The following is a 23446-nucleotide window of genomic DNA, read 5'->3' as shown; positions in this document are numbered from 1 at the left end:
CCCCCGGCCAAACTATGAAAAAAACTGCGACTTATAGTCCCAAAAATATGGTAGAAGGAAACCAGTGATTTATTAAGGCACATTATTTCCAGGCTTTTTGCAGGTCAGATTTTGGCACTTACAAATATTAAAAAAAGAAACCCTGACTATTTGGGGGAAATTATTTTGTACCATTAAATGGGCTCGGTAACCTCAACATTAGAACAGTTGAGGAGGATGTGCAGGTATTGAAAGAAGGAATTTAACAATACAATTTATTTTATCGTTACTAGCAATTAAAATTCACATTAAATCAAAATTTCGGCAAGTGTATGAATAATTTGAGACGATAGCACATCCATATTGTTTTAGGACACACAGACAAATGAATATAACGAGCAAATTCGAAGAAATTGTTTGGATTTGTTTTATTTCTTGCAGACGTAACAAACTGTATGAAGTCCTCTCAGGTGTGGATATGACTAGAAGCACATTGTGCAGTTGACAAATACTCCTCAGAGTGATTGAAGCCCTACTTGCTCAGTCTGGCAATGAAATATAAGGCAAATGATGCATTTCATTTTTCAAAACCAGCTGTTTGAGACTCAAATAGGTTGCATTTCTTTCATTATGACATGGTTTGGTCTGAAAGCAGAGCAGCTTTCTGATTTATATTGCAAGAAAGCGTTTTTCCTCAGAGGTAACATTTTGTTCCTATACAAAGCCCTCAAACTGTGCTGAAAGACAAAAGTGCAGATGAGACTGTTCTACACGAGCTGCTCGACTTCCCATTGGTTCACACTCCTAATTATTACATTTTGTACACAACCACAAAAACAGTGCAGATTTGACGAGAACATGAAAATCATAAAGGTAACCGAAAGTATAAAGACATGTAAATGTGTGTATAAATATCATGGGTATCATGATGAAGTGGCAAAATGATAAAAAGAAAAGTCAAAAGGTAAAAATGAGTGCAGTCGACCGTAGGAGAGAAGTCAACCCTCCTTGTCAAAGACACATTTGACATCAGCAAAGACCTGGAAGAGACAAATGGTGTCCATTTATGGTCAACACAACATACAATCGCCAAACAGTATATGTGATATAATAACCAAAAGCGAGTAAGACGCTACATTTAGGATTGAGGCTTCACAATTCACAGCAGTGCACACTTAAAGGGGAACTACATGCTTTATTTTAAAATGTTGTATATCAATAATTTTTGTCCTAAAAATTCTACACACAATACCCTATAATGGCATTTTTTTTTTTAAATGTTAGCAAATTTATTAGAACTAAAAATGTGAAAAATCACAGCGATTGCTCAACACTTTGTTGATGCACCTCCGGCAGCAAGTCTTTTTGAATACGATGCCACAAGCTTGGCACACATATCTTTGGGCAGTTTCACCCATTCCTCTTTGCAGCACCTCTCAAGCTCCATCAGGTTGGATGGGAAGCGTTGGTTTTCTTCCAGGATGTCTCCAGCAATGTTTGTAAGTTTTACAGTACAACTAAAACAATTTATACTCACTAAACCGTCCCATGTGTGAGGTCTGTAGGAGTGTTTTCATGCATATTTGTATGTGCTATTTAACAACTGACGTGTAACAATGAAGTGAGTGGCGTTAGCATTAGCTAATATGCTAACGTTTACAAGTGTCTTTGTTAGTATTATTAACTTAAAATGGCATTCTTTTTGTATTGTTAAAAGTTTAAAAAAGTCCTCAGTAAATTCACCAAAACATCACAGTGGAGTTATTGAGTCTGTTTAGCTGATTGTCGAGCTAGCTATCGCAGCTAGTGGATCCATGACGATGACTTCTGTTTTGTTTGATCAGCCATTTTACTGCTGTGTAACAGACACTGTTTGGAAACAATTAAGGTATTTAAACAATTAAGGTATTTAAATAAACATTTAGAGAGTCTTTATGTGTAAATAACTAATTTCACAATGTATATATCTGTGGCTTATAGCAGTGGTCCCCAACCTTTTTGTAACTGCGGACCAGGGGGCGGGGGGTGATTTTTTTTTTTTTGATACAAAAATACATTCATGTGTGCTTACGGACTGTATCCCTGCAGACTGTATTGATCTATATTGATATATGTAGGAAAATATATGTAGGCAGAAATATTAATAACAGAAAGAAACAACCCTTTTGTGCGAATGAGTGTGAACAAGTGTAAATAGGGGAGGGAGATTTGTTGGGTTGGTGCACTAATTATGTAAGTGTATCTTGTGTTTATTATGTTGATTTAATTTAAAAAAAAATTTTTTTTAAAAATAAATAAAAATGTATACAGGTAAAAGCCAGTAAATTAGAATATTTTGAAAAACTTGATTTATTTCAGTAATTGCATTCAAAAGGTGTAACTTGTACATTATATTTATTCATTGCACACAGACTGATGCATTCAAATGTTTATTTCATTTAATTTTGATGATTTGAAGTGGCAACAAATGAAAATCCAAAATTCCGTGTGTCACAAAATTAGAATATTACTTAAGGCTAATACAAAAAAGGGATTTTTAGAAATGTTGGCCAACTGAAAAGTATGAAAATGAAAAATATGAGCATGTACAATACTCAATACTTGGTTGGAGCTCCTTTTGCCTCAATTACTGCGTTAATGCGGCGTGGCATGGAGTCCATGAGTTTCTGGCACTGCTCAGGTGTTATGAGAGCCCAGGTTGCTCTGATAGTGGCCTTCAACTCTTCTGCGTTTTTGGGTCTGGCATTCTGCATCTTCCTTTTCACAATACCCCACAGATTTTCTATGGGGCTAAGGTCAGGGGAGTTGGCGGGCCAATTTAGAACAGAAATACCATGGTCCGTAAACCAGGCACGGGTAGATTTTGCGCTGTGTGCAGGCGCCAAGTCCTGTTGGAACTTGAAATCTCCATCTCCATAGAGCAGGTCAGCAGCAGGAAGCATGAAGTGCTCTAAAACTTGCTGGCAGACGGCTGCGTTGACCCTGGATCTCAGGAAACAGAGTGGACCGACACCAGCAGATGACATGGCACCCCAAACCATCACTGATGGTAGAAACTTTACACTAGACTTCAGGCAACGTGGATCCTGTGCCTCTCCTGTCTTCCTCCAGACTCTGGGACCTCGATTTCCAAAGGAAATGCAAAATTTGCATGGTTGGGTGATGGTTTGGGGTGCCATGTCATCTGCTGGTGTCGGTCCACTCTGTTTCCTGAGATTCAGGGTCAACGCAGCCATCTGCCAGCAAGTTTTAGAGCACTTCATGCTTCCTGCTGCTGACCTGCTCTATGGAGATGGAGATTTCAAGTTCCAACAGGACTTGGCGCCTGCACACAGCGCAAAATCTACCCGTGCCTGGTTTACGGACCATGGTATTTCTGTTCTAAATTGGCCCGCCAACTCCCCTGACCTTAGCCCCATAGAAAATCTGTGGGGTATTGTGAAAAGGAAGATGCAGAATGCCAGACCCAAAAACGCAGAAGAGTTGAAGGCCACTATCAGAGCAACCTGGGCTCTCATAACACCTGAGCAGTGCCAGAAACTCATCGACTCCATGCCACGCCGCATTAACGCAGTAATTGAGGCAAAAGGAGCTCCAACCAAGTATTGAGTATTGTACATGCTCATATTTTTCATTTTCATACTTTTCAGTTGGCCAACATTTCTAAAAATCCCTTTTTTGTATTAGCCTTAAGTAATATTCTAATTTTGTGACACACGGAATTTTGGATTTTCATTTGTTGCCACTTCAAATCATCAAAATTAAATGAAATAAACATTTGAATGCATCAGTCTGTGTGCAATGAATAAATATAATGTACAAGTTACACCTTTTGAATGCAATTACTGAAATAAATCAAGTTTTTCAAAATATTCTAATTTACTGGCTTTTACCTGTATATATATATATATATATATATATATATATATATATATATATATATACATACACACACACACACATATATATATATATATATATATATATTTTTTTTTTTTTATTATTGTGCGGCCCGGTACCAATCGATCCACGGACCGGTACCGGGCCGCGGCCCGGTGGTCGGGGACCACTGGCTTTATAGTACGGTGCGGCTAGTATATGAAAAAAAAATGTTCTTCTAAAATGTTGTGAGTGTGGCTTATATCTTGTGCGCTCTGTAGTCCAGAAAATATAGTAATATTTACCGGTATTATGTATTTTGGTCATTTTAGGTATACAGCGCCACATTAATTTCACACACACATCACAACATTCGCTAATTCTTTCAACAACAACATCCACTAAACATGGCAGACTTCATGAGAGCCAACGATTAGTACTTTGGGACAAATGACAATCCAAAACTTTGTATTTTTGAGCCTGAATATACAGAGGATGAACTACAAAGATTAGAAGCTGAGTGGTTAACAGATACAGCATGTCGCAGTATTGCTAAGTGCTGAGCAAGAAATACAAATTAAGATCACAATAAAACAATCACTTACTGTTCAATGTCTGCTCTCACTGGCATGCCGAATGTGGAATGTTTATACAGGCATGTGAAAAACCACATCTCTGACTTCCCGTATGGATGAAGAATTAATCATAATCTTTAAGCAGGTAACCAAAAAGCCCGGACGCAAACTTGCGTATTTTGGTGTCTTTCTCGCCATCTTGCCGGGTTTAAGTTGGATGTCAAAATTGACCAACTTGTCGGTTTATGGCCACAACCTTCTACTATAAAAGTGAGAGGCATAATTTATAATCAATAATTACCTTTTACCAACTCAGAGGTGATGCAGCAGCTCAGTATGTTATTAGCTACATAAGCTCGTAGGCTCTGTGTGATCACGGAGCAGCTAAAAGTAGTTCTTATGCATTAGTGCTTATAGTAACAATATCACTCATACTTGGTTCAGGTCACGACATGTAAATAGAGTATTGTTGGCGGTTTGTGTATGTTTTCAGAGGGCTTTATGGGCGCAATACATGACTCCCATTAGCTTTATTGTTAGCCACCTCATATTTGCCGTATATTACATTAGAATGCACAACAAAAGAAAGACATGTCCTTCGCTCACATGAATATAAGACAAAATTCCAAAAAAAAGCAGTTCCCTTTTAACCTGCGGAATTTCCCACAAATCACACATGGATTTGTTCAAACTTAAGGCCTGAGGGGATAATAGCGAGAGTTTTCATCACTTTGCTTTTTGGTAAATGTACAAACCCCGTTTCCATATGAGTTGGGAAATTATGTTCGATGTAAATATAAACGGAATACAATGATTTGCAAATCATTTTCAACCCATATTCAGTTGAATATGCTACAAAGACAACATATTTGATTTTCAAACTGATAAACATTTTTTTTTGTGCAAATAATCATTAACTTTAGAATTTGATGCCAGCAACACGTGACAAAGAAGTTGGGAAAGGTGGCAATAAATACTGATAAAGTTGAGGAATGCTCATCAAACACTTATTTGGAACATCCCACAGGTGAACAGGCAAATTAAATCATGGCACATGGGTATAAAAGTAGATTCCATGAAATGCTCAGTCATTCACAAACAAGAATGGGGCAAGGGTCACCACTTTGTCAACAAATGCGTGAGCAAATTGTTGAACAGTTTAAGAAAAACTTTTCTCAACCAGCTATTGCAAGTAATTTAGGGATTTCACCATCTACGGTCCGTAAAATCATCAAAGGGTTCAGAGAATCTGGAGAAATCACTGCACGTAAGCAGCTAAGCCCGTGACCTTCAATCCCCTCAGGCTGTACTGCATCAACAAGCGACATCAGTGTGTAAAGGATATCACCACATGGGCTCAGGAACACTTCAGAAACCCACTGTCAGTAACTACAGTTGGTTGCTACATCTGTAAGTGCAAGTTAAAACTCTCCTATGCAAGGCGAAAACCGTTTATCAACAACACCCAGAAACGCCGTCGGCTTCGCTGGGCCTGAGCTCATCTAAGATGGACTGATACAAAGTGGAAAAGTGTTCTGTGGTCTGACGAGTCCACATTTCAAATTGTTTTTGGAAACTGTGGACTTTGTGTCCTCCGGACCAAAGAGGGGAAAAAAAACATCCGGATTGTTATAGGCGCAAAGTTGAAAAGCCAGCATCTGTGATGGTATGGGGGTGTATTAGTGCCCAAGACATGGGTAACTTACACATCTGTGAAGGCGCCATTAATGCTGAAAGGTACATACAGGTTTTGGAGCAACATATGTTGCCATCCAAGCAACGTTACCATGGACGCCCCTGCTTATTTCAGCAAGACAATGCCAAGCCACGTGTTACATCAACGTGGCTTCATAGTAAAAGAGTGCGGGTACTAGACTGGCCTGCCTGTAGTCCAGACCTGTCTCCCATTGAAAATGTGTGGCGCATTATGAAGCCTAAAATACCACAACGGAGACCCCCGGATTGTTGAACAACTTAAGATGTACATCAAGCAAGAATGGGAAAGAATTCCTCAGTTCAACAAATGTTTATTGAGTGTTGTTAAAAGGAAAGGCTATGTAACACAGTGGTGAACATGCCCTTTCCCAACTACTTTGGCACATGTTGCAGCCATGAAATTCTAAGTTAATTATAAATTGCAAAAAAATAAAATAAAGTTTATGAGTTTGAACATCAAATATCTTGTCTTTGTAGTGCATTCAACTGAATATGGGTTGAAAAGGATTTGCAAATCATTGTATTCCGTTTATATTTACATCTAACACAATTTCCCAACTCATATGGAAACAGGGTTTGTATGTGAAAAGTGCCTTTATGTGTTAAACTCTGAGCTGCTTTGTGTACCTTTTAAGTGTTTTTAATCGCCTTTTTGCAGTTGTTTTTATTGTTTTGCTAGCTCAATGAGTCCAAAGAAAGAAATGGACAAGCAACGTGTAGTTTCAAACATTCAGGAAGTATCCTTAGCATTGTTGTGTGCTGCATGTTTAACAACATTGCAAAACCCCACAGATTAAAAGCATAATATGAATGTGAAGGGCAAGTAGTGTCTCATTTATATACAGTACGGTGTAGTGCTTTATAATGTGTTCAACATGTACAAACCTTTACTGAAATAGGCAAATTAATCAAGGTAGGAACCCATTTATCATGTTTACATTGTTTCTTATGGAGAATTTTTCTTTAAAATAAAAACTTTTCTATTTAAGATCCAATTAAAAGTTTGTAAATTGTGGTTGCATTGTATTCGACGGCTTTATTTATTGCGTTTACGTCGTAAAGTTTCTTATTTCTGCTGCATTTTGGCAGCTTCGTCCTCATTGACGTTTCCCTACAGTCCATGAGTAGACTCACCTCCTCCACAGAATGAGAGGCGTCCACACAGCGCACCTTGCCGTCCTTCTCATACAGCTCGATGATCGGTCGTGTCGACAGCAGGTATGTTTGAATTCTGCATTAGAAAAGGAAAGACTAAACATTGATTTTATGCATGCAGACTACTTTAAACGGGTAACTGAACTTTTTTATTTTATTTTGCCAATTAATTCATAATTACTATTTGAGACAAGAACACATAGGTCTTTCTTGTTTTATGCATTCTAATTCGGAATATATAGCAAGTACGAGATGGCTAACAATGCAGCTATTAGGATTATTCTATTGCACCCATTTAGACCTCTAAAAAGCATCCAAAAACCGCCAACAATACTCCATTTACATGTCGTGACCTGAACATTAAACAGGTATTGGCGATATTGTTATTATAGCGCTAACCTTGAGGAACTAACACTAGCTAACTAACTAGCTTTTGTTGCCATATTGACCCAGTGAGTTGCTTCATCGCCTCTAAATTCGTAAAAGTTAATTCTAGATTATGAATCATGCCTCTCACATGTATAGTAGAAAATTGTGGCCATAAACCAAGACGTTGGTCAACTTTAATATTCAAAAAGACACAAAAGACGCTCGTTTCGGGGATTTTTGTTGTTTTGTTTACCTGAATGATGATTATAATTAATTCTTCATCTAAACGGGATACAAACATCTGTCAGCATCTCAGTGAGAGTAGACATTGTACACTGTTTGTTTTATTATGTTCGTACTTTGTATTTCTTGTTTAGCACTTAACAATACTTAGGCCACGGCCGATATTCAAAAAGTTGATTAACCGACAATAAATGAAAGTTAAGTCAGTAAGTTTTCAATAAAGTTAAAGTTAAACTACCAATGATTGTCACACACACACTAGGTGTGGTGAAATTTGTCCTCTGCATTCGACCCATCCCCTTGTTCAACCCCTGGGAGGTGAGGGGAGCAGTGGGGAGCAGCGGTGGCCGCACCCAGGAATCATTTTCAGTGTCTATAAATCGCAATGTGCATGCTCCCAGAGCATTCACGTTTTTAGTCGCTTTCAGCAGCGACACGCATTTCTGCCATAGCAGAATGAAAAGAAGGGGATGAATTCTCTTGTCCTCATTAAGGGTTGTTTTCCTTTGTGTGGCGAGGCAGTAACTGACTGTGTAACTACTTAGCATGCAGCAGCTAACATGGACAAAATGATCACAAAACCAAATGCCACCACACCAGTGTGGGATTATTTTAGTTTTAACTTTGGAACAAGGGGAGTATATAAAAACCGAAGAGTCAGTTTGCCGAATGTGCGTAAATACGTCAAACCTAAACATCCACTTGAAACTAGGGTTGTCCCGATACCAATATTTTAGTACCGGTACCAAAATGTATTTCGATACTTTGATACTTTTCTAAAAAAAAAAAAAGGCGACCACAAAAAGTTGCATTATTGGCTTTATTTTAGCAAAAAATCTTACAGTACATTAAACATGTTTCTTATTGCAATCAAAGAACAATGTTGGCCTTAAATAAAATAGTGAACATATAGACAACTTGTCTTTTAGTAGTAAATAAGCAAACAAAGGCTCCTAATTTGGTTGCTGACATATGCAGTAACATATTGTGTCATTTGTCATTCTATTATTTTGTCCAAATTTTAAAGGATAAACTGTAAAAATTGATTAATAATCCACTTGTTCATTGACTGTTAATATCTGGTTATTTTCCGTTTCAACATGTTCTATCTACACTTGTTAAAATGTAATAATCACTTATTCTTCTGTTGTTTGGATACTTTACATTAGTTTTGGATGGTACCACAAATTTAGGTATCGATCCGATACCAAGTAGTTACAGGATCATACATTGGTCATATTCAGAATCAGAATCAGAATACCTTTATTGTCATTGTATGGAAACAACGAAATTGGACAGCAATCCAGCTCAGTGCTTTTAAAACAAACCTACATAAAATAGTCTTAAGACAACAACAATGATAAAACAATTTAAAATTTAAAAACATAATAAAATGTTAAAAACATATTGCACAGCAGATCTCTATCAGAGGTAAGCAAGTAATAAAGTGGTGAGTGTTCAGGTAAGTGCATAGTTTAGGGCAATAACAGCTCTAGGATAGAAACTAGAAGTCTTCATGTGTCCAGGGACATATTTACTGAGTTTATAAACATCATATGAATTTTTAAAAAAGGAAAAAAGATTTTGTGACATTAAAAAATATTGATGTAATCATAGTAGTATCGACTAGATATGCTATTGTCCTTGGTATCATTACAGTGGATGTCAGGTGTAGATCCACCCACGGCATTTGCTTACATTCAGCTTTTGTTAGCAGTGACGCCAGTGAACTGTTGTGTGTGTAGTGAAGCACGTTTAGCTATTCCTCGTCCTGCAGGGATGATACTTGTAAGAAACGTACTTTATTTGTTGCCATGGAGGCGAGGATTAGTGATTTAAAAGTAGCTAAAACACTGCCGACTGCGAATGAATGTTCGCTGCTAGTTAGCTAGCCATGTCTTAAAGCACCTCTTCCTGAGGACGTTTCAGTGTTATAACTTCACCTTTATTGTCTGTTTTTAGGCCAAAATGTGTCCGTTCTCCCTTTTCTGTCTACACACTGTCTGCTTGTAAGTACTCTGTGATTGTGCGCTGCCGAACATGCGCCTCTGCTCATAAACCCAGCAATGTCATGCCCGTTAAAAATAAAATAAATAAATTGTGAACCGGTACTTTTCAAACAGAGTATAGTACCGTTTTTGATTAATTAGTACCACGATACTATACTAGTACCAGTATACTGTACAACCATACTTGAAACACAACCAGCCGACAGTTAACAAGTGTGGTTAAATACATCCATCCATCCATTTTCTACTGCTTGTCCCTTTTGGGGTCGCGGTGGGTGCTGGAGCCTATCTGTCGTGGTCAAAAGTTTACATACACTTGTAAAGAACATAATGTCATGGCTGTCTTGAGTTTCCAATAATTTCTACAACTCTTAGTTTTTGGTGATAGAGTGATTGGAGCACATGTTTGTCACAAAAAACCTTCATGAAGTTTGGTTCTTTAATGAATTTATTACGGGTCTACTGAAAATGTGAGCAAATCTGCTGGGTCAAAAGTATACAGTACATACAGCAATGTTAATAATTGCTTACATGTCCCTTGGCAAGTTTTAGAGCCTAGTCCGCATTGCCGGCAGTAAGTCGGACCCATTTTCAGTGAGTGCCAGGACTGCTTTTTGTCACCGATTCTGTTCGTAAATTTAATGGACAGAATTTCTAGGCGGAGTCAGGGCATTGAGGGGATCCGGTTCTGTGGCTGCAGGATTAGGTCTCTGCTTTTTGCAGATGATGTGGTCTTGATGGCTTCATCTGGCCAGGATCTTCAGCTCTCATTGGATCAGTTCGCAACAGTGTAAAGCGACTGGGATGAGAATCAGCACCTCCAAGTCCGAGTCCATGGTTTTCACCCGGAAAAGGGTGGAGTGCCATCTCCGGGTTGGGGAAGAGATCTTGCCTCAAGTGGAGAAGTTCATGTACCTCGGAGTCTTGTTCACGAGTGAGGGAAGAGGGGATCGTGAGATTGACAGGCGGATCGGTGCAGCGTCTTCAGTATTGCAGAAACTGTATCGATCCGTTGTGGTAAAGAAGGAGCTGAGTCGGTCGATCTACGTTCCCATCCTCACTTATGGTCATGAGCTTTGGGTTATGACCGAAAGGACTGGATCACGGGTACAAGCGGCCAAAATGAGTTTCTTTCGTCAGGTGGCAGGGCTCTCCCTTAGAGATAGGGTGAGAAGTATGCCATCCGGGAGGAGCTCAAAGAAAAGCCACTGCTCCTCCACATCAAAAGGAGCCAGATGAGGTGGTTCGGGCATCTGGTCAGGATGCCACCCGGACGCCTCCCTGGGGAGGTGTTTAGGGCACGTCCGACCAGTAAAAAGCCACAGGGAAGACCCAGGACACGTTGGGAAGACTGGCCTGGGAACGCCTTGGGATCCCAGGAGGAGCTGGACTTCTTTGCTTAGTCTGTTGCCCCCGCAACCAGATCTCGGATAAGCAGCAGAAAATAGATGGCCGTATGGATGGAACTAAAATACGGACTTTTGTCGAGGCTGCAACCCTTTATGTTTAAATTGTTTCTTATGAGGAACTGTTTCACTGTACAAACTTTTGCATTTATGAACCATGTTGAAGAACCAATTAAGTTTGTAAATCAAGGTTCCACTGTACATGTTATTATGAATGTGGCTGTACTACATTAAATATATACTTACAGCATGTATATAGAATGATGAAGGTTTTAGATGTTTTAAAGAGAGCTTTATAGGTGAAATAGAGCGAATCCCATTACCTCCATTGCACCTATTAAAAACTGAAACATTTGTAAAAAGATTTGGACAATAGATAAACACAACATTTACTACGCAATATGTATGTACAAGAGTGGCCCGTTTTTTGTTAGTAGTCCGTTTAAAAAAGATCAGACAAAAAACCGAAGCAATTCTTCCTGTCTGAAATAACCACACTTCGTTTTAGACACCCTAAAATATTAACACAAAACACATTTAGAGGGGGATTAAAGTTGAACATGCAGAAAACAATGTGAAATGACACAGTTGATTTTTTTGTGTAATTTTCCCTTATTTCCAGGTCTGTGCTATTATTGTGTTACATTCTGTTTTTGAGTTGAATGCATTGACTTTATTCCTTCCCGTAAAGAAGCTGTTTATAATCACTAATACAGAAGATTCTTAAAACTATTGTTCATTACTGTACCCGTCCGGGTGTAGTAGAATAGTTTTAAGGAGTGATATTCATATTTTATTGCATAAAGAGCTTACCGTTTTTCCAAGCTTTCTCTGTTATCATCTGTGCGTCCACTGCTCTTCCCTCGTTCTAAACACCTTGTGATGCAAACCTGCCCAAGAGTCAGACGGAGTTGTGTCAAGAAGCAGAGATAGTTCATCTACGACGTCGCGATGGCGTTTCTGTGACGCACCTCATTGCTGCAGTCAAAAAAAAGCACAAATCTGACATCTGCTTTTCCATCCATAACGGATTTCCAACCCTGAAGGTTGTCCTCATTGCGAGGAAAGCCATCTATGAGGAAGCGGTACTTTTGTTCATCTTTTTGCATGGTCTCCTGCATTGCCTGTAAGGAGAGGACAAAACGTTATCTTGTTTGAAATGGTGTGCACGTTGAAACACTATTTTACTTGTCTCAGAGATCCATTTCTCATTTTACATGGGTGACTGTCACTAGGGACAGTTATCAAACATTGGTGCATCGCTGCCATCTTGTGGAATTATGAGCTCACTGCAAGCAGCTCAGTAGTATTGTTTATGGGCCCATGGCACATTATAGGATAAAACAAACAAAACAAAAACTAGCAAACATGCAAAATTAGAACAAAATTGTATAATGAAATGAAGCTAAAATGTTAAAATTAATACCTAGGGTTGTCAAAAAAAATGTTACCCCCACTAGTTTATTTGATTAAGTAAAAAAAAATGTTAACATATTTGACACATACACATTACACAACGGTTATGACGCCAAACAGAAGCAGCTAAGCAGCATAAAATTCCGAATTAAATTGAGAATATTTCCCAAAGTCCAATTGAACTCCTTGAATTTGAAAAGAGGTTGCAAACAGGAAGTCCAACTGCAATTCCAATTTGAATTGAAGAAAGTCAAATTCTATTTTGCTGTATTCCAAAATCATGCTTTACATCACAAGTGTCAAACTCAAGGCTTGCCCAAATCTTGCCAGCCACATGATTTTCAGTGGCCCGCCATGTCACCATTTAATGTGGCCTGCCACTTCATTTTATGTGATATGCCACATTTTATTTACAGTATGTGGCCTGCCACATCATTTTATGTGATATGCCGCATTATTTTATGTGGCCTGCAAAAAAAATGCTGTAAATAATAAAGCACTTTCTGACTGAATGCATGTATCCCAAGTGTATATGTTGTTTGCTTTAATATTATCTTATCCTGCAACAAGCAAAGCAAATTATCCATCAATCTGGATCAAACAAATTCTAATAATCAAAACCAGTTTCCTATGCAAATTGTGTAACAAGGCTATATTATACATTTATAGCACCCCCCGCGACCCCGAACGGGACAAGCGGTAGAAAATGGACGGATGGATATATTCATTGTTGCAGGCGGCCCTCTGGGGGCAGTTATAATTGACATGTGGCCATCAATAAAAACAAGTTTGACACACTTGCTTTACAGTATATTCTAAACATCAGTTTTACTTATTTCATCGAATTATTATAACTATGAACCTCATGAAAACATTTCAACTAAAATATTTTAATTGACGAATAAGAATAATGACATTCAATTTGATGCGTTAAAACTCTTAAAGTATAAAAAATGGTGAGAAAATACTACATTTCCTTAAATATTTTACATATCAAAGTATTCCCCCCCAAAAATAGTGTTAAATTCTGGAGTATTTTTAGTATTCAAGCCTAGATCTTTCTTAAACGTGCCACATTCTTCCTGTTACTTGGCTCAAAGGAATTTGTTTTACCATCATTCCAATTCAACATTATATGGGGTGGTGCTGATTCAATTCAAATAAATAATGATAAAAGGGTTATACTTGTATAGCGGTTTTCTACCTTCAAGGTACTCAAAGCGCTTTGACAGTATTTCCACATTCACCCATTCAAACACACATTCACACACTGATGGCGGGAGCTGCCATGCAAGGCGCTAACCAGCAGCCATCAGGAGCAAGGGTGAAGTGTCTTGCCCAAGGACACAACGGACGTGACTAGGATGGTAGAAGGTGGGGATTGAACCCCAGTAACCAGCATGGCCCAAATCAATTGTGAGATAAAAGTGTGGTAGCCTGCGAGAGGCAATGATGAGAGGTATAGCAGATTAGTCTTGCTTAACAAGTGGCTGGCTAGTTTTTGTTGAGAACAGGTACTAACGCCCTCTTTCTGGGGCAAACCGGGCTTGTTGAGGAGGGGCGGCCTTCACCCTAACCAGGAAGACACCATTCCTTTAGAAACAAAGATTACTGGTTGAGTCACACTTGACTAACTACACCCAACCAAGCTCGAACAAGGGCAATTACAGTGCCTGTCAGAGGAGTCAGTAAAGCTCAAACTGTGTGCTGGAAGATTCCTGCACACACAGCATTTCTCGTAGAATAATACATGTCTCACATAATGTTTTTTCTGTAGTGACTGTGCCAGAGGTATTATGAAGTGTTAAATATATCGCAGCACCAAGCAAATAATGTCAAGATCCCCACCATATTAATTTATTTCAGGTGCTTACTATGAGGTCTTTCACAACGCTACCTCTCCAACTGGCTGTTTTCTATTGCTCCCCTTGGCAATATTTGGACTTTAACTAAAACTAAAACTATTTATACTTACTAAACCGTCCCATGTGTGATGTCTGTAGAAGTGTTTTAATGTATATTTGTACGTGCTATCGTAATGTAATGAAGCGATCGTCGTTAGCATTAGCTAATACGCTATCAAGTTTTCGAGTGTCTAATAACACAGACACTCGAAAACTTGTTAGCGTATTAGCCAATGCTAACTTACAATGGCATTACTTTTGTATTGTTTCAGTTTCACAAATTCCTCAATAAATTCACAAAGATGTCACTGTGGCGTTATTGAGTCTGTTTAACTGACTGCAGAGCTTGCTTCTGCAGCTAGTGGGTCCATGACGATTACTTCTGTTTTGTCTGATCATCCGTTTTACTGTCGTTACAGACACCGTTTGGAAACAATTACCGTATTTTCCGCACTATAAGGCGCACCGGATTATTAGCCGCACCTTCTATGAATTACATATTTCATAATTTTGTCCACCAATAAGCCGCCCCGGACTATAAGCCGCGCCTACGCTGCGCTAAAGTGAATGTCAAAAAAACGCTGCGCTAAAGTGAATGTCAAAAAAACAGTCAGATAGTTCAGTCAAACTTTAATAATATATTGAAAACCAGCGTTCTAACAACTCTGTCCCAAAATGTACGCAAATGTGCAATCACAAACATAGTAAAATTCAAAATGGTGTAGAGCAATAAATAGCAACATAATGTTGCTCGAACGTTAATGTCACAACACACAAAATAAACATAGCGCTCACCTTCTGAAGTTATTCTTCATTCGTAAATCCTTCGAATTCTTCGTCTTCGGTGTCCGAATTGAAAAGTTGCGCAAGCGTGGGATCCAAAAATGGCCGGCTCCGCCTCGTCGAAGTCATCGGATTCAGTGTCGCTGTTGTTGTGCAGCAGTTCTGTGAATCCTGCCTTCCGGAAAGCTCGGACCACAGTTGTGACCGAAACTATCTGCCCAGGCATTTACGATCCACTGGCAGATGTTGGCGTATGTCGACCGGCGCTATCTGCCCGTCTTAGTGAAGGTGTGTTCGCCTTCGGAGCTGTGTGAAAAAAGCCACCCGGCCTCTTCGCGTAAACTTCCCTTAACCACTCGCTCATCTTTTCTTCATCCATCCATCCCTTCGAGTTAGCTTTTATGATGACGCCGGCTGGAAAGGTCTCTTTTGGCAAGGTCTTCCTTTTGAATATCACCATGGGTGGAAGTTAGCATGGCAAGCTAGAACCACAGTGAAGGATGACTTCTCATTCCCTGTGGTGCGAATATTCACCGTACGTGCTCCCGTTCCACAGGAATATCAGTTGCTGTGAAATACGGTAGTAATCCGTGTGCGGATGGAGAGATTGCGTCTTTTTATGAACCGGATCCTTGTCCTTTGTAGGAGCCATTTTGTGGTCTTTACAGATGTAAACAGGAAATGAAACGTACGGTGATATCCGCGCGTTTTTTCTTCTTCTTCCGGGGGCGGGTGGTTGCTTAAAGCGCTTCCTGTTCTATGGGGGCGGGTGCTTTCCTTGGCGGTTGCTTGCGTAGAAGAAGAAGCGCTTCCTGTTCTACCGGGAAAAAAGATGGCGGCTGTTTACCGAAGTTGCGAGATCGAAACTTTATGAAAATTAATCGTAATAAAGCGCACCGGGTTATAAGGCGCACTGTTAGCTTTTGAGAAAATTTGTGGTTTTTAGGTGCGCCTTATAGTGCGGAAAATACGGTATGGTATGTAAATAAACATTTACAGAACCTTTCTGTGTAAATAACTAATTTCACAACGTATAAATCTGCGGCTTATAGTTCGGTGCGGCTAATATATGGGAAAAAATTCCCCACTAAAATTTTGTGGGCCCAGTTTATATACCGGTGCGCTCTATAGCCCACAGTCGTTTAAATATTGTTTTACTGTTACACTGCACTCACCATAATTAAATCAAATACTACATGTTATAGGTATCGGCCACTCTCCCTGGTGGATAATTATATCAGAATCTGCAGCTTTAAAACCCTGATGGAAACAGCCCTAATTTTAACCTACTATTAAGAACCAAGCACATAAAATATTGTACTGAAGAAAACTGCACTGCTTAGTAGGGGTGTGCATCTTTGGGAATCTAACAATTCTATCCGATTCCTGGGATGACTATTTAAAGTCAGAATTAATTCTCGATTCAAATTGATTTTTGCAATGTATTATTTGGTATTATAGTTATAATGAAACTTCAGGTTGGAAAAGCTTCTTCTGGTTGCATGTAAATGACCTAAAACTTGTTTTATTTTTAAAAAGGTATATTAATAGTTTAATATATCGATTTAGAACCAGGATAAATAACAATCACAATTCAAAAGAGAATGTATTTTTTGTGCACTCCCTACTACTTAGGCTTGGCTTATAAACATTTTTTCAAGGCTTTAGCTTTGTTCACTTACTGTATGTAAGCTTACCTTTCTAAGTAAGTTAATGGTGATCTCCACAGGGACAATTTTGCCTTCTCTGATGAAACTGGAAATGAGTTGTCCAAACTCTGATCCATCTCTGGCTCGCTCTGCCCTCAACAAGTCTCCAGCTGACAAATGGGTGTAGTTGTAGTTCTGAGGTAAAAACCAACAGAGAGCTTTAAATTTGGTTCCAATTGACACAAAAGTATAACACAACAAACACAGATCAACAGATAGAAGAGTTTAAAAGTAAAATACAATTTTAGTACAATCAAACACATTAGTGATTCGGTCTGTGCTTTTTTTAATTGACTGCGGCTGAAAAATGGAGTCTATCAAATCCAATAGGAATGTATTCATATCACGGTTATTGTTACCAAAATCATGGTTATCATTATGATAGTAAAAAGTAAACACATACCTTAAACAAGTATACACGTACTGAACTTTTATTAAGTTTTATTTAAGAAAATAAAACAGACACAACACACTTTCTTAGCAGGAAAAACATAAAATATTGTTCTGGCTTCTTAAGAGCCATGTCATTTATATTTGAGTGTCTAATTATGTTTATCTTCTTCCATTTTAATTTGTTAAGGTTTTAAATTGTATTTTAATAGGGCAGCACGGTGGTACAGGGCTTAGTGCGTGTGCCTCACAAAAAATAAGAAGGTCCTGGGTTCGATTCCCGGGCTCGGGGTCTTTCTGTGTAGAGTTTGCATGTTCTTCTCGTGACTGCTTGGGTTCCCTCCGGGTACTCCGGAGACCCCCTGAACCCAGGGATCAAACCCATGATCTTCAGCTCTACGCTTACAGTAACAGTCCAATCAAAGTCAACGAGAGCCTTAGAGTTCTCTATGAGTAATGGTTCTCTATGAAAAAGTGTTTTGTGTTAACATTAGTGGGTTATGGAGGAAAATAGCTTCACTTTAATTAATTTGCTTTTCAACTGACCTTTTGGAACACAGTAACATTAAAAGCTGAGGTACTACTGTACGCTCAGTCCCTTGCACAAACTGAACTTGAGTTACATCCGGGAAAATGCTGGTTCTCTTCTAAATGAATAGAGCCTGTGTGTACACTTGTCATTCTGGCCCGAAAACCATACAAGGATATTTAGCAGCCAACACCCAGCAATACACACACTTGCACTAATGTGTACAGTCAGTGCATGCAACCACACTTATGTGGCAATGGCAGAAATAGATTTGAGTCCATTAGTAACAGACACAGTTAGTCACACATGAACAAATAAGTGGGATACTAAAAAAAAAGTTAAAACATGTTTGCTGAATGGCATCTGTGTACAGTATGTGGTGTGCTGTTGAGACTTTGTGATGCTAATATGTGCAAGTAAGATATGTACACTGACGCAGTGTTGGCGCTAACGCACTTTTTGTGTTTTTTTACGCATTGAATTCAGAAAGGACGCGAAATTCCATAAGTCCACGTTTTGGGTTTTTTAACGATTACGGCGCATTTTGTTGTATCTTCCGAACTACAAGGTTGAGCTTAACCATCTCAATGAAGCGTTGGAAGGGGTGAAAATGGTCTTAAAATGAAGATGTCAAGAAAATCTGTCCTTCAGTATTATCATAGGCAATTTTAATGATCATATTGATTTTAAACATCCCATGTATTCTTACTCAACAGCCATACATGTCACACTAAGGGTGGCCGTATAAACAATGCCAACACTGTCAAAAATATGTGCCAGATTGTGAAACCACACTAAACAACAATGACAAACAAATTTTGAGAGAATATTTGCACCGCAACACAACAAACACAACAGAACCAATACCCAGAATTACCTGCAGTACCAACTCTTCCGGGACGCTACACTATTTTATTTGGTACAGGTTGTAATTATAAGTGTGACCAGTAGATGGCAGTCAAACATAAGCGATAAGTCTCAAGTAAACAACACCAACATTTTAACTGTTCCATTGAAAATATAGAACATTACACACAGCGCTCAAAAATCTATCAAAATGTTTTAGTAGTAAATGTTTTAGTGCCATTTCTAATATAACGTAGTGTAAAGTTCTTACTTATATCTGTCAGTAAACTTGCCATGAAAGCGCTAAAACATACCTGTCTAGTGAGTTTACATTATTCACCCAAGGAACTTTATTTATATTATTGGTCGACTTCAAAGTAATGCACTTTCTGGTAGTTTCTTAAATTTTGATTCGCTTTATCGATCACAAATACTGCATTTGTTTTCTTTTGTGTTATTTTTTTAATGAATGAAGTGACGTTTATGACACCCTTTTTCCAAAATACAATATAATAATAATAATAATGGATTAGATTTATATTGCGCTTTTCTAGACACTCAAAGCGCTTCACAGAGAAGTGAGAATTGATTGATTAATTGAGACTTTTATTAGTAGATTGCAAAGTACAGTACATATTCCGTACAATTGACCACTAAATGGTAACACCCGAATACGTTTTTCAACTTGTTTAAGTCGGGGTCCACTTAAATTGATTCATGATACAGATATATACTATATATATACTATCATCATAATACAGTCATCACACAAGATGACAAGATGATACATTGAATTATTTACATTATTTCCAATCCGGGGTGTGGGATGTGGAGGGGGGCGGGTTAGGTTTGGTTGATATCAACACTTCAGTCATCAACAATTGCATCATCAGAAAAATGGACATTGAAACAGTGTAGGACTGACTTGGTAGGATATGTACAGCAAGTAGTGGACATAGAGAGAGAGATCAGAAAGCATAAGAATAAGTATCTACATTTGATTATTTACAATCCGGGGAGGTGGGATGTGGAAGGGGGAGGGTGTTAGTTAAGGGTTGAAGTTGCCTGGAGGTGTTCTTTTAGTGCGATTTTGAAGGAGGATAGAGATGCTCTTTCTTTTACACCTGTTGGGAGTGCATTCCATATTGATGTGGCATAGAAGGAGAATGAGTTGACCTTTGTTAGATCGGAATCTGGGTTTAACGTGCTTAGTGGAGGAAACCAACATTTGTAGCCACAGCTGCCATGGGGTAGACTGACGGAAGCATGGCTGCATATAGAATGTGAGATATAACAGGATAATACATACATCTATCATTTGTTTTCAAAACGGTTACAAAAAAGTGGCAAGTTGAAAAACTTATTCAGGTGTTACCATTTAGTGGTCAATTGTACGGAATATGTACTGTACTGTGCAATCTACTAATAAAAATTTCAATCAATCAATCAATCAATTATGACTTGATGAGGTCCCCAGGACTCCATTTTGAAGATTCCTAGCGCCAACACTGCACTGACGTTTACACACAAACTGCAATCAAACGAAACGGATACGGTTTGTATCATGAAATATGAAAAGGCGGTTGTTTCCTGCTCGATTTATCTTGACTATATATGGCTACTACTAGGGCTGGGCGATATATCGATATACTCGATATATCGCGGGTTTGTCTCTGTGCGATATAGAAAATGACTATATCGTGATATTCGAGTATACGTTCTCACGCAGTTGCTTTTAGCTGCGGGGCATTAAACTGCATGCGTTTCTCACAGAGACTAAAACAAGCGCACCTTCTTACATACGTCACATACTGTCACGTGAGCATCGTCACACGCTCCCAGACAGGTAGCGACATAGTAACGTTAGCTGTGATGCTAACAGCTAACGGTGTAGTTAGAGTGGTAATACGAGAGAAAGAAGGTGCGAATCTCGTAACAAATGGAGGAAGAATTAATACCCAAGAAAAACAGCACGGGGTCCATCGTCTGACGGTGGTTTGGCTTCAAGCGGGAATATGTCTTTACATGTCAACGTCTCCGTTCGGTGCCACACCAACTAAATGCCGAAGCTTCTATTTCCACACCAACACCGTAGGACATATACTATTTGATAAGCAGCTCATTTTTATGTGACACTTATAGCTTGTTTTAAAATGTCTCTGGCAATCTTGCACTTTCTGTTTTGGAAATGACATGAATGTTTGTGCCACTGCTTAATAACTGTTTAATAAATACAGTTTTGCTAAATTGACTTAGTTGTGATTTCCCTCTCTGCATGAAAGTTTAAAATGAGCATATATCATACCTGCCAACTTTTGAAATCAGAAAAACCTAGTAGCCAGGGTCCAAGGGCCGCAGGCCCCGGTAGGTCCAGGACAAAGTCCTGGGGTAGGGTTCAGGGCTTCGCCCCCCGACGCAAAATGATTATTAGCATTCAGACAGGTTAAAATGTTGCTAAAACCATCACTTTTCTATCAGTCACAGTGACTTTTCAAAACAAAAATATTACAGCAAAAATCATATGGGTTGATTGGCATGTTTATTCTGTAAGCTAACTGCAATAGTTTGAAATTATTTTGACAGTTAATGCCAGTTATCCTGTCAACCTTTCACAAGACTTCAATTTGTTAATTGAAAGTATAAACAGTATAAACACTTTTTACAGTAAACAAATGGTAAAACAGTACTAAACAATTCCATTAAAAAAAAAATTGGTGTCATTATTAACTTTCTGTCCAAGCTTGTATAATCTACAGCCTTGTTCAATTGTAAAAAATATTCTGTGCCTAAAATTCACATTTCTATCACAATTATCATACTGTAAACATGGTAAGCTAACTTCATTAAAATTAATAGTCCTGTCAATAGCATGGAATTACAATTCAAATGTAGTTTTTTTGTAAGCCTTTCAAAAGAATTCAAAATATGAAAAATTAATGAAAATTAATTGAAGCCATCAGACACTTGAAAAGTGGCACATCACATCTCTAATGTAATCATTTGAACTTTTCAACAGAAATAGCACTGCAAAAATATTAAGGACATACTTCTGTATTTTGGTAGTTATGCTGTCAACATTTAACAAGATTTCTTCAACTTGGACTTGAAAGCATAAATAGTATAAACACTTTTAACAGTATGTCGTGCTGTGAAATACAGCCGACAGGATTGCGCACCAAACACGAAGCAAGGCCAAAGCGCATATGCATGGTGCAGGAGAACAAAGGACTTCTTTCATTTAAAGTTTGTGATAAACCATCAAACTCATTCGTTAAAAGGACTCTATAGTAATATAAAGCGAATTTTTCTGGACATTATCATGCAAGAAAAGTTTATTTTTGGGACCGCGATCACCGCGTAATGATTTTTAAAGGTTGCATTACAAACATTTAACTGTCCCATGTGATCAGCCAGTGCGATTGGAAATCCATGCTCAATTATTGCCTCCGTAAATAAAACTTCGGCATTTATCACATCCAAAGAATCTGTTTGGGCGACGAAAAACGTTGAAAGTTTTCCACTTGTATCGCTAGCAACGGCATTAGACTTGTGTTTTTTTGTCCCAACGTGGTCTTTTACATCGCTAATTCCTCCGTGTCCGATCGAAAAATCTTGTCTGCACAAGGTGTAATTCGCGTAGTTTTCACCCTTTTTTTTTTTTTAATTAATGAAAAACCGTATTTTTTATCACTGCAACCGTAACCCGGAATAGGTTGATGAAAACCGTACGAATTACGGGAAAACCGGAGTAGTTGGCAGGTATGATATATTAATGCAGTATGAACAAGAATGTTTTAATGTAGACACATAGAATCATCATACTGCTGTGATTATATGCATCAAGTGTTCATTCAAGGCTAAGGCAAAATATCGAGATATATATCGTGTATCGCGATATGGCCTAAAAATATCGAGATATTAAAAAAAGGCCATATCGCCCAGCCCTAGCTACTACTATACAATAGTTGTGATTTTGGTCCGTTCTAGGGCTCTTTATTAATTTGATGAGTAGTTAAAATGTATTTTTAGACGTCACACGGATGCTGTGCAAATGCAAAGTAGCCAACTAGCAAGGCTGCTAGCTAGCTCGCTAAAGCACAGGTTGATTTTAGAGGACAACCGGAAGTCAAAGACGCTGCGGTTTATACTTACCCACGCTGATCCTGACATCCACCAATTATTCTTTACTCATGTCTGGCTAAAGCTTGGGTTGATTTTGTTCTACTCCCGCCATCTCTTTGTAGCCTACCTCCACGATTTTGGCGCACTGGGTCCCTTTGCCGGCGCCAGGCCCGCCCAGCACGAACACAACCTGCGGCTTCGTCATCATCGACACGCTCGGCAGCCTCTGTGCTACGTTACTAACCAAACGACCGAGCATAAAAAAACGGCCACGCGGGGTCCGGGGAAAGTGAACCGCACCGGTCAAGCGCGAAGGAGAGTAAAGCCCGGCGCCGAGTCGTCGAATGGCGTGTCACTGTACGTGTGAAAGAGAACCAAAGGCCACCACTTCCGCAATGGAGCTCGCCGGGCCAATG

The 23446-nt window shown here is 38.8% G+C and overlaps 1 protein-coding gene across 2 annotated transcripts; it reads right to left on the bottom strand.

The window, feature by feature from the left end:
* Window positions 1–392: 392 nt before the first annotated feature.
* Window positions 393–23434, bottom strand: cmpk (cytidylate kinase). Of its 2 annotated transcripts, none has more exons than XM_061934001.1 (6): window positions 23158–23434; window positions 17132–17278; window positions 12303–12455; window positions 12145–12221; window positions 7284–7380; window positions 393–1019 (listed from the first exon to the last, which is right to left on the bottom strand). In XM_061934001.1, the coding sequence occupies exons 1-6, from the start codon at window positions 23287–23289 to the stop codon at window positions 978–980; spliced, it is 648 nt and encodes a 215-aa protein (XP_061789985.1). In that variant the 5' UTR covers window positions 23290–23434; the 3' UTR covers window positions 393–977. The 2 variants fall into 2 exon arrangements, with proteins under 2 accessions (XP_061789985.1, XP_061789993.1); XM_061934009.1 differs by having other exon boundaries at window positions 23061–23204.
* Window positions 23435–23446: the final 12 nt, after the last annotated feature.

This window comes from Nerophis lumbriciformis, linkage group LG03, assembly GCF_033978685.3.
Source record: "Nerophis lumbriciformis linkage group LG03, RoL_Nlum_v2.1, whole genome shotgun sequence".
NCBI lineage: Eukaryota > Metazoa > Chordata > Actinopteri > Syngnathiformes > Syngnathidae > Nerophis > Nerophis lumbriciformis.
This window is presented reverse-complemented; position numbering and strand designations above follow the sequence as displayed.

What these genes read in the sequence shown, in the direction of transcription:
- cmpk (XM_061934001.1), bottom strand. Translation starts at nt 23,289, where the DNA reads ATGCTCGGTCGTTTGGTTAGTAACGTAGCACAGAGGCTGCCGAGCGTG. An exon ending in CCATTAACTTACTTAGAAAG is followed by an intron (nt 12,456 to 17,131) that starts GTAAGCTTACAT and finishes CTCTCCTTACAG; the next exon opens with GCAATGCAGGAGACCATGCA. An exon ending in AGAGAAAGCTTGGAAAAACG is followed by an intron (nt 7,381 to 12,144) that starts GTAAGCTCTTTA and finishes TTTCTAATGCAG; the next exon opens with AATTCAAACATACCTGCTGT.